Source organism: Echeneis naucrates, chromosome 2, assembly GCF_900963305.1.
Source record: "Echeneis naucrates chromosome 2, fEcheNa1.1, whole genome shotgun sequence".
Taxonomy (NCBI): Eukaryota; Metazoa; Chordata; class Actinopteri; order Carangiformes; family Echeneidae; genus Echeneis; species Echeneis naucrates.
The window spans coordinates 14,192,900-14,204,935 of NC_042512.1; the positions used below are offsets into that span (position 1 = coordinate 14,192,900).

The 12,036-nt window shown below is 41.1% G+C and overlaps 1 protein-coding gene across 1 annotated transcript in view; it reads left to right on the forward strand.

Annotated features, from left to right (window-relative positions):
• The first annotated feature begins 267 nt into the window (after nucleotides 1-267).
• ncam2 (neural cell adhesion molecule 2) overlaps nucleotides 268-12,036 on the forward strand; it is a 62,330-nt gene continuing 50,561 nt past the window's right edge. The window contains exons 1-4 of the mRNA XM_029513396.1: nucleotides 268-295; nucleotides 432-506; nucleotides 6,996-7,202; nucleotides 10,963-11,106. Of these exons, the coding sequence (XP_029369256.1) occupies nucleotides 268-295; nucleotides 432-506; nucleotides 6,996-7,202; nucleotides 10,963-11,106 (454 nt within the window). The remainder of the gene's footprint in view (nucleotides 296-431; nucleotides 507-6,995; nucleotides 7,203-10,962; nucleotides 11,107-12,036) is intronic.

Here is a 12,036-nt window from a genome sequence, read left to right on the forward strand (position 1 = left end):
CAAATCAATCTGTCTCAGAGCTTTGTCAGGAGAAATAGCTGTGTCACTATCTTGAAACTCTTTGTTTGAATAATAATTTAAAAATTGCTTTTTTCAGCAGGGACAATAGTTATTCCAACAACCAGTTTATTTCAGAGAGGGCTCTTATTTATATCGAAGGATATTTGCATGTAAGCTGCACATTGCTTTCCTATAAATGCAGTAAATACCAATGTACAAAAGAAAATGGCCCTCTGATCATCTAAAAATGGAAGGAAATGAGCCTCAATGCTAAAGAAGCTGATGCTGTTTGAAAGTGATTGTATATTATTATATCACTCCAGCTAGCAAATGATGAAAATACTCTGCATTTGCTTCTATTGATGTAACTAATCAATTTTTTTGTTTTCTCTTTTTTCTCTTCTGCTGTTTTCTTTACTTCTCTCTCACAGCTGCCCTGCAGGTGTCCATATCCTTGAACAAAGTGGAGTTAAGTGTTGGAGAGTCCAAATTCTTCATCTGCACAGGTACATAAGTTCACATTCTTTTATGTGCACGTGTACTGTGTGTGTGTCTGTTTAGGCAGGTCAGGGATGCAGCAGGGGGCTTTACAGAAAGCTTGTGAAGTTGTTGTGTGACAGCAAACGTAGCACAAGCCATGCTGTCCATATGGTGAGTGACCCTTTGTCCCAGCGTTGACTGGATCTACACAGGTGACAGCCCAGTCCCTCTCGTCCCTCTCCTGACATCCTCCGTTGTCCTCTCTGAGCAGCATATTAATGCTCAGAACGTGCAGCCTTTGGCTCGGTGGGGTGGCGGCACACTCTGGCAGGCGCGCCCTGTTTCCTGCTGGCTGCCTCTTCTCTCCTGCCAGCCTACTCAGCATGGCGCTAACAGTGAAGGGACTCGAGACACACTGGGAGCCTTGGGGGAGAGTTTAGGTCTCACATGTCCTGATGAGCACAGAATAGGTAAATAAAATCAAGGTAAACGGCAGAAATTAAAAGGCAAGAGCAGAAGCTGATCTCTCATACCGTTGTGCTTTCTCACTTACTCCAGAGTTTTTATTTATTTATTTTTTTTAAGGGCTGCTCTTCTTCCCTCCTGTCAGCAAGTGCTTCATTTTGGGGGATTGTTCAGACTTTTTAAATAATAGCGTATGGCCTAGATAAATTTGAGAAATTTGAAAAAAAATTGAAAATTAAAACAGCACAAGGAGAGGGCTTTGAAGCAAAAGAAAAATGAAAGTGAGCACTAAGTAACGATTCACCCGCTGTCAAAGTGCATGTGACCAAGTGTTTGTCACTTATAGCTTTCAAAGACAATCAGACCAACCCTGATCCTTTTCTTTTTTATTTTTCTTTCCATCCACACGTGAACCCCTGCCAACCAGAGCGAGTAGGAAAGCATGCCAGAGGAGTCAAAGGCAGCAAGGAAAATCCATGCAAACCACAATGCTGTGCCACATTGTAGCAATCGTCTATGAATATGGATTTGAGAAAAGAAAGGAGCAAAACACACAGAAAGGTTTTATGTTGATTTGTTAGTTGAAGTTGTTATGTCAGGAGAAACACAGCAGGGCAGAGGTGAGTGGGTTCTTGGGGGGAAAAAGAAGGAATTTTCTTCTTGTATTTAAGGTTTGCAAAAACAGAATTGGCAGCACAGTTGTTCTGGGTCAAGATTCGATCTAATCTAGGTCAATAAGGCAGGAGCAGGAAGCAGAAGCCTGGTTGTGAGTCCATCCACAACCAAATACTCTCAGAATATAATATATCTCTAATGGGGTGAAAGTTTTTTTATGTTACAAGATAGGAGCCAGGGCAGCACAGCGGAATAGTCAACACTGCTGATCGTCGTGGGTTCGGCTCCTGACCAGGGGCCTTTCTGCCCGTGTCTGTGTGGGTTCATTCTGGGTACCATCCAAAGACATCACGTTTGGGTTAACTGGTGACTCTAAATTGTCCGTAGGTCTGAGTGTGGGTGTGAGTGGTTGGTGGGCTCTGTGTGTTGGTCCTGTGATGGACCGGCGACTCGCACAGGGTGACCCCGCCCTCACCCGGTGTGAGCTGGAATTGGCTCCAGCAGAGCCCCGCAACCCAGAAACAGACAAGTGGTAGAAAATCACAGGCTGGTTCTGATTGGGTCATTTTATTCTGTTTTCCACTTGTAATCTGGAAAAAAAAAATATCTTAAGCACTGGGAATGTCACATGTGGATGTTGAATTGAGACACTGGTGAAAGATTTTCATTCCTGTCGGCCTTTAAGCTGCTTCACAGCTCAAAATGATAAAAGTATTAAATTTAATTACAAAACATCTTGAGGCTGCCAGGTTTGTGCCAGTCGTAGAGAGTAACCGACTCAGCTGTTGGATCTTTTGAGGGTGTAATATGTTGTGTAGGTTCATTGCACAGAGATGTCTACGGTGGCCGAGAAGGCTCCTCACTGTGCAAACGTCACAGCTCAAATTAAAAGCTGCGATGCAAATAAAGAAAAAGGCCATGACGGAAGTTGGTTATGGAACCGGACACGAGACAAAGAGAAAAGGTATTTGAATCGTTGTTTTTATTAAAACGTTATTTTCATGTCACCAATCTGTTTATTTATATTTAGGTCATTGCTAAAGTTAGCATGGTTAGCTTGTGATCAACCTGACGCAAAACAAGCTAACTATATACATTTAACACATTGTAATAGCCACTCATACACAATAGGTTAATAGTTTCATTAACCCGGAGCAATTTTACAACGGCACAAACTTCTGTTGTGGCTTTTTTATTTGCTACGTACCTTTATTTTATTTATGTTTTTCCATCACAGTTTATTTAATTTGTTTGTTTGCTCGCTCAGTGTTTTTGCATGTTGTGGTGTTTGCGGTGCGATGAGCTTTCTCAGCCACTGCTCTGTGGTTTTGTTATACAGCCTTCGTTGATATGAATGAGTCGGAGAAAATAAAAGAATAGACATCAGAGAGTAAAACATCTCATTCAGTCATTCAGCTGAGAAATTAAAAGGCACGTCCCTGATAATTATCCATATTATAATACAGTTAGATATGCAAATGTTAAATACTGAACGGATTTCATCAAAATGAATTTACACTGTTACACTGTAGACGGTTAAAACTCAGTTTCTATATTTATTTAGAGAAAGCAATGGCATCGAAAACAACTCTACACTGTAAAACAAACTTTTCCCAATAAGCAAAACAACAAACCAACCATTTGGTTCTCCAAAGTTTAGTGTAGGTCGGTGGTCTGTGTCATGATGAGGCAACTGGCTAATGAGTGTGATGACTTCGGGTTAATCTGCCCAAAAATATGATTTCATGCCTGACTTCAAAGGTCTGACTATTGAGCTACTTTTTCTGGAGCCACATAGATAAAGTAAGACTAAAATGAGAACAAGAAATAGAAAAAAAAGCTGTTATCTTTCGAAAGATTTGAGTTTAAAATTTTCATTCATTCATTCATTCATTCATTTTCTCCCACTAATCTGTTTCCAGGTGGCAGGTGGTGCTGGGTACATCCTGGATAGGTCGCCAGTCCATCACTGGGCTGAGTTTTAAATTTAGCAAAGTAAAAATGAACACAAATTACTGGCAGTACAATAACAGGATTCATTTGAACCTTTTCCCAAAAACAAAAAATTGAAACGTTTTCATGTGGGCAACGATTATGAATTTGTTTGTTTCCAGTCAGATAACCTCCAAACTTTCGGAGTTAAAATTTTTGAAGCTCATGTTTGCTTCTCAGCATAAATGATGTGCCGTTGGGTAGGTTCTTGTTTTCATTCCTCACCTCTTGCTTCAGGTTTTTCTTTCAGTTTATTTCCTGCTTTTACAGTAAAGTGCCCCAAAGCAAAGCGATGCTTCCGAATGAAGGTTTGAATTGAAGCCCTGGCTTGATAAGAGATGAAGAGAGAGCTGGAGGTGTAGGAGGGTCAGGAGGAAGAAAAGAAAACAGCAAGCTGAGGTGCAGGGGAATGGAGCGAGGGGCTGCTAAAGAGACTGTCAGGTTGAAGAAGTCTCTGACTTGACATGCTCTTTGTTCCCATCACATTTGTCGCAGAGGGAAAACCCTTTGATAACTCATGAAATCAGAGACACTGTTCATGTTCGGTAATTTAAACGTATTATTCCTGCTGTTAGTGTAGATACAGGCTGTTGACTTGCTTTATGTACCATTCAATATTGTGTTTCTGGAGCTCAGACATTAGGCCCTACATATTAATGGGAAACAAACACAACAGCTTGAGGGCTCCTTGGCTTCGGGGCTGAGTCTACAAAACTCTACTCCAGTACATCTTTCCTTACAGCATGATCAGAGGCTCCTGGTGTTGCTTTCTGTCTTTTAACTTCCATTGGATGTTTGGCTTTAGCTGGCCGCCGTTGCATGAGGGGTAAAATGTGTGTCACCAGAACATTTCAGCCCCTTTGCCACCCTAGTCTTCATTCCGCCTTTTATTTCTTACTGTTTTTATGTTACTGAAGGGAGCAATAGATAGTTAATAGAAATTTGTGTCATAATTGTTTATTTGTGACATTTTCTTTTTCATCCAACACCTCATTTTATGCTCTCAAGTGCATTGTATCTTTAAATCAGTGTCAGCAGTAATTTCCCAGCAAATTTAACAAATAGAAAATAAACACATAATTAAGTAGATTTCCTCAAACTCAAAGAGTTTTTTTTTTTTTAAGCAATAAAATCATAAAATAAAATAAACAAAAAAAAAAGAGACTTTTTCTTTTGTTGATAATGGTCTTATATCAGCAGTAAATGAACCTGAGTTAATGGCATGACAAGATTTTAGTCTAGACCTGCTCTATGTGTAAAGTGCCTTGATATAACTTTGTTATGATTTTGCGCTGTATAAATTGATTTGAAATAAGGAAGTGTTTGAATTGGGAAACTATTCAGGTCAGTGTTTAACCTCCCCCATGACCATTGTGGCAGAGAGCCAGAACTAGCTTTGGCTGCAAAAACAGCGTAGATGCTGCTGCAAGATCAGGCTCAGCAACAACAGGTTTCCCTCAGATAATGTCTCACCAGAGCCAAGGGTAGGTCACATCACTTCACTCAGGCTTGTATTTACTTGTTGGCTAGACAATACAGAATAGACAGAGGTAGAAAGACAGACCTTTCAGACTTTTTTCTTGTTTCTCCTCCTGCATTCTATCTCCTCAGAGACCTAAATCAATTACGACCATGGCTCCAATGCTGGCAGCCATGAGGACATGAGCATGCAGCCTGTGCTTGGCTAATTTTGGCCCCAAGGGCTAAATCTTTAGTCAATAATCTACCTTGTCCACACAACAGAGATGGTTTCAATAGTTGCCTTGTTTTTCATTACTCCGCCACAGCTAAGGAGGCTCATATGACCGTATAAGTCGTTCCAGTTATCCAGAAGCTGAAATGCTGCAGAGCTTATGTGCAGACATTTTGCTTGCACCTAAAAAAGTGGTTATTATCGTCTTCTTTTAAGAGATTCAGCCGCTGAGTGTTCTCTCTTGCCAAGATTAAGCAATAACACCAGTATATGCAGATTTGAAGCGCAATCCACCAGCTATTCATTCAGTTGTAAAGACAGACACGGGGAGGCAGGTCTGAGTGTTGGAAACAGGGCAGCACAATCCACACTCTGTCTTTTCAGATCATCTGTGATGCTAATAGTCTGTCACAGCTCTGGCTGTAGTCATTTGAACATATTTAGATGTCGCTGCTGTCAGCAGACTGTAAAATGATAAGAGCTGATAACGCTGTAATACTAACAGGTATAAAGCAGACACCTGTAGTGATGTTAGACACTTATCTGCTCCCCACAAGCACCCACATGATCGGCGAGGTTCCAGTGGGAAGCCACGTGTGAAGGAAAGCTGAGCGGAGAGAAGCGCTCATACTGTAATATCAACTCAGCAACACTTGTGTTTGATAGCCTCGTCAGATTTTTTGGCCTCGAAACCTAACGAGCCTCAGACGCACATGCCAAGGATGTAATGCTGATGGTTGTTGTAAATGTGATGCTAATCAGTTTGAGCGTGCTGAGGGGCGAGCTCAGGAAAATCAGCTAATTTGTCATCATTTACTTTTATGGACTGGGGTGCTATCAAACAGATGATGATCACATAACTGTGGGTGTTGGATTAATCTGCCCCGCCTGCACCACTCCTTACGCTTACAGTTACCCTGAGCCTTCAAACTGCCTTCTTCCATCCTCGTCTGGGACTAAACATCTCTATTTTCTCCTCTTTCTTTTTGTTTCCTTAATTAAATCCAGGGACATATCTCTCAGAGTCTGGACAAGCTACTGTCCATCTCTTCTCTTGTTCAAGGCCTGATAGGCTAAGTGATGCCCCTCCACAGTGAGAGCCAAAGGGCACATGCTGCTTTCTGATGGCACAGTCATCTCCTTCCTTAGCCAGAAATCGTGGTTCAACTTAGTGCGTAATCAGACCTCTCATTTGTTTCTGTATGTTTGCATGTGAGCATGATCTTGGAAATGAGAGTGGAATTTACAGCCTGCATATGTCCCCGTTCCTTTACAGACTTATTAGCTATGTAAATCCAAGACTATGACATAATCATATAATTTCAGGCCGTCTGTTCTCTCGACAAGTTCCAACAGCAGAGTTGGACGGTCCTCAGCTGTTTAGCAGACCAACAGTGTAATAAGAGATACCTCTAACTCAGCTTATTCCCGATTCTGGAAGTGACTGACGACCTAAATGGCTGCCTATAAATCAGTCAGTGTGGAACACCCTGTGGGCTTACTCCCCCTTTGATCAGTTTAAGGAGGATGGAAATTTTCTTTCAAGAAAATCCAATAAAAAATTCTTTTTGAGGGAATGTTAGCCAGAGCAATAAATATTCAGCTGATACAGTAGATCTATATGTGTAGCCAGCAGTCCTCGGGTACAATGGCGAGCTGCGGGATCGTTACGGCACACACACTTCATCCTCACTTGTGTGGTAAAAGCATCGTGGTCATGACTTGGTTTATTTCATCTCTCTCTTCCTAGCTATTGGTGAGCCGTTGCGGCTGGAGTGGTACAACCCACAGGGCGAGCGCATCGTGCCCTCCAAACGGATGGCGCTCCACACGGAGACATCAAGATCCAGGCTCATCATTTACAACGCCATCATTGAGGACGCAGGGATCTACCGCTGCCAAGCCACAGACAGCAGTGGTCACACGGAGGAGGCCTCGGTGGTGCTGGAGATCTTCCGTAAGCTCTACAGACAATATGCACAGACTTACATTCTTACACTTTCACTCGCAGTTGATCTGTGTTTGCCTCCTGATGTGGTTTAGACGTGGAGACATGAAGAGAATAAACTTCTTGCATTAGTGTTTGATCACAGTGATAGCCAGCTGATTCATATTCTTGCCTCGACCACAGCCACAAGCTGTTTGAAATGTTAGCTCGCTCTGTGTGCATGTGCATTTTAAGTTCTTGTGTACCTTTGACTTTGTGTGTGAGCTTGAGTGTGAAAGTGTGTTACACTCATTCTTGTGATTAAAGTGTAATGACAGCTAGTTATACCAAGGGACATAGATCGTGCCAGGCATAATGAGGGATGTGGCACTGTGGCTAACCCACCTCAGTGACCCATCACTATTTCCTGGGCAAATCCTAATGCTAAGAGGCAGGGGTGGCTCAGCGGTCATGGAGACTGTCCTATAGCAGGTTCCATCCCAACAGTGAGCAGCGAATTAACCAGAGTTTGCCCCATTAAAGTGTCCTTGAGCATGACATCCATCTTAACAACCACCAACTCATTCCTGTGAGTTACTGTGGAGAAGAATTAGGACCAAACTTGGAACACAACGTATCTTTTTAGAAGACCTTAAAAACTACATTTAATAATAGCACAGTTTTAAATACTTACATTTTTGGGTCTCATCGTAACATCCTTATTTGGGTTGAAGACATTTACGTTTGTCACATGTCAAGTTTATTAGGCCCTTTCATGTCTATGAGGCATTTTATTTCATGTAGTAAATTTAAGTGATTTAGGCAAAAAGAAGAAAAAGAAGAATTTTTACTTAAGTTTACCATCATTATGTCTTTTTCAAAGGTATTTGGGAACATGGTCTCTTATTTTTTAGCAGAAGGTGTTGAGGTTCTGTAAAGATAGGAAAAGTTGTTGCGCAGGTGTAAAAGCGAGATGTATCTATAATGATGATGTTTGTTTACTTCCCCATGCAACATAGATTTTTTTTTTCCTAAAACCTTTGCAAGAGCACCTCTCCCAATCCTTAAGACGCCTTCTGTTTGCAGGTAGTTCAGTGACAGGAAATGGATTAACACGATAATGCGTGCAAAAGGCACACACACAAAAGGATTACATAAGAGCCAAGTGAATTGTAAGATGTGAGTAACCCAAATACACCAGGAGTTTTTCCTAAATTTAATTGGAGAAAATGTCTCAGAGCAGGGATTTGATTCCCAGAGACACACACACACACACACACACACATTTATATGTACACACACTCTGGAAATAATTTTTTTCATCCTTTCCCAGTAAATCATTAGAGGGGAGACATCACAGCCTCAGTCACACCTGCCACCACTCAGCTCACTGCAAAACCAGCTCCCAAAACCCATTGTTTCCATGGTAACTGGGCGTCACTCACTCAGGCCCTTGGTGTAGATTGCATGAGCAGCATGCGGATGAAAATCTGCTTAACGCTACAGCAGCTCCTCTGTCAGTGCACAGCCGGAGCAGGACAGGGCTCCTCAGGCAACGCATAGACCTGCATGGTGCAACATGTTGTACATGAAAGTCATGACCTGTGGGAGACAAAGTGTTGACATCCTCTCGGCAGCTGCTAACATCTCAATGATGGCCTGTAATAATCATGCTACACAAAGTGGCAGTTCAAACGAGGGATTTGGACTATTCCGGCTAAACAGCTATTCCGATGGGTCTTTTTTGGTTTTTTCTGTGCTCAAGTGAGTGCAACATCGGTCAGTTCAAATTTTGTTCAGACAAAGTATTGCTATGCCAATGAAGTTTGAAAGTGTGAATTGGTAATTCATGTTTGAGGTTACATCGTGGGGCCGTGGTTCAGTGAATCAGTGCCTTTAAAGTGTCCTAAATTTGAATATGAATGGTTGTTTGTGTCCTGTATGGCTCTATCTGATGGATAAACTAACAGATAAGCAGCATAGATAATGAATGGATGGATTCATGTCCCTGAGAGGATGAACCTTTCTCCCCATGAGATTCATATTTATGGGTTTAAACTAGTCTTGGAGTTGCTGCAAACAAACTGCTGTAGCTTAGCGCTTGAGCAATGAAATAGAAAGAAAATTCAGAATAAAATAAGCCAGTTGTCTGAGCCAGTGCCTTTCATTGCATTTGATTCCATCTCTTTTTATTAATGGACAAAGCAATTTTGCTGTAGAAGCCAGTTTCCACAGTCAAAGTTGGACAGGAAAGACAGTCCCAGGGAGATTGGTTCATCATCAAATCAGGCAGTTATCCTCGCAGTGATGTGAAGGCAAACGATGGAAGAGAAACTCTGGAGTACTGAATATATTCTCAATTCACCAGTGTCAAATGTGCAGTAGAGTGGCACTCTGTAGAGGTTGTTTCCCTTACTGAATCTGTTGTAGAGCAGTGTGACTACAAAAGAGACAGGAAATGGATACAAACAAGAGGAACAAGTGACACTAGAAGTGTTGGAACCTGAGAGAGAAAGACAAAGGGAATGAACAAGCAAAATATTTTGGAAATAAAAAGAAGAACACAAGGTGGGAATAGTTAAGAAACCAACAGGGTGAATGACAAAACATGCAAAAGCATCCTTGAAGTTAATGAAGACACTGAGATGCAAGACACGTTCAAAGTCAGAGGGTGCAGTCGGGGAGAGAAAGCTCATTTTAAGGAGCAGCCTGGCATAAATCACAGTAAAATGCTAATGCTGAAGCCTCGCTAACAGAATGGACTGATACGAGAGCTGGCGTTGATTTATTCACACCTTCACAATACAACATGCAGATGATAGCAGGTGGTTGCAACGGTTCCAGCGCCACACGTTGCCCACATCAAAGCCGGCTATCCAAAGGAAAGCAGGGTTACAAGGAGTGACGGTCCAAGGACACTGTCCCTGTAAGAGCAATTTGTCAAAACACCAAATGTTTGTTAACTTCAAATTGGCACACAGCGTAATCTGCCATTGAAATCCTCATGAACCCAAGATAGAGCGAATCAAAGGTCGCCAGTGTTCTTGTCCAATTCTGCAAACAGAGAAGCCGCAGAATGTCTCTGCTCCACTTCTTTTTTCTTTTTTTTTTTTAATAGTCAAGGGTATGATTGGCATCAAGCAAAATGACCATCCTTCTGTCTCCTGTGGTGTTTCATCAGAATCGCCTAGAAAACAGTCAATCCAGAATTCAGCTTTTGTTTTATTTGATAACCATACTTTTCTCATGCATTCATTGATTTTCATCAGCCAGTATCAAAAGATGTGAAATCTGAATTCCCGTGCCTTACATCACAGGACAAATGTGATTCATAATTTGGTTTAACGCTGTGGATAGCTGGTTGTACCGCTGGGGATAAATTGTAACTTTAGTCATATTTTAAGTTTCAAATTATCTCTGTCATCAGGTCAAAACTTGAATGGCATACTTGGAAATTAGGAAATATTCGCATGTTTCCAAACAGTTGAAACTAACGTCGTAACAAGATATCTGATGTGGTATCTCCTATACTTTTGCAAAGTTAGAAATTCACATGCTAATGATTACACATTTCCTGTGATCTCAGTAAAACTGAAAAACTCTCTTAGCAACCTAAAATCAGAGACTTAGACTGCACAGAAAATTGGAAGGAAATGCATTTTAAAATATCTTTTCCAAACCCCATAACCCAAAATTTTGTCTTGAAACATTCTTTGTCAACAGGATTTCCATTTGATGCTCAAGAAAATAAAAAATAAGTGTTGAGTTTCTGTCTTGTTCGATTTTGCAGAGAGGCTGACATTTAAGGATGTTCAGTCACCGCAGGAGTTCCGTCACGGTGAGACAGCAGAGGTGGTCTGTGATGTCATAAGTTCGCCAGTGCCTGTGGTGGTGTGGTACTACCAGGATAAGGAAATCACAGAGGAGCACTACAGTAAGTTTTCATGGCGTTCAGTCTTGAATACATTACAGAATAATTAAGCCAAGTATCACCCTCTGAGCGACTTAACGCTGTCTTTCGTTATTGTTTTGAGTGAATGACGGATCGAGGCAGAAGCTACATACTGTGCTTCCCTTTTTTATCTGTTTTTTATCTGTTGTACTAATTACTTTCTTTTATTGAAGATCTTCATGGAGGCACGTAATAAAATAGTAAAGATACCACGTAGAGTTATTAAGATTCCCCATTTTGTTATCTGATTTACAAAACATCAGTACTGGGAACATGAAAGGAGAGGGCTGAAGGAGAAAAAGCGTTTTTGTGGCAAGCTCAGTTCTAAAATTTTGATCAAAGCCCCTGAAGACTTGCATTTCTCTAATTTTAGCTAACTGATTTTAAAAAAGCAACAATCAATGCAAAGTTTTGCAGAGAAAACTGTCCAGTGGTATGAAATTTTTGACAAAATACAAAACCTTGGAGTTTTATTTTGCCTCACTTCTCAGGCTGGAAAACTTTTTAAAAGTGCATTTTGTAATATGATTACCATAATTTTACCAAGCACAGCTTTGTGTTATCTAAGAGTGTAAGTGGTCTTGATTGTTCGTGTTGAAGATTCTGTTTCTAATAAAAGTTTCAAGCGAGCAGCCCTCAGTAGAATTGCATTTTGAATGTAAACCTGCCAAATACACTTTATTATTATGGAGAGGAAAAATTCTCATGAGTCCTAATGTGCCCAGTTCTCTCTTTCATTAAATTGATGCACTAATGTGCCAAAAATACTGTTCTCTAGGAAAAGCTATTTCCTCATTTTGTATGGATTCACAATAAGACAAGAATATCAAACCCTATGAATAGAAACCCCATCAGCCCTGGAGGAGGCACTTGAAAACCAGAAACCATGTTAAGATCAGACAGGGAGGATTG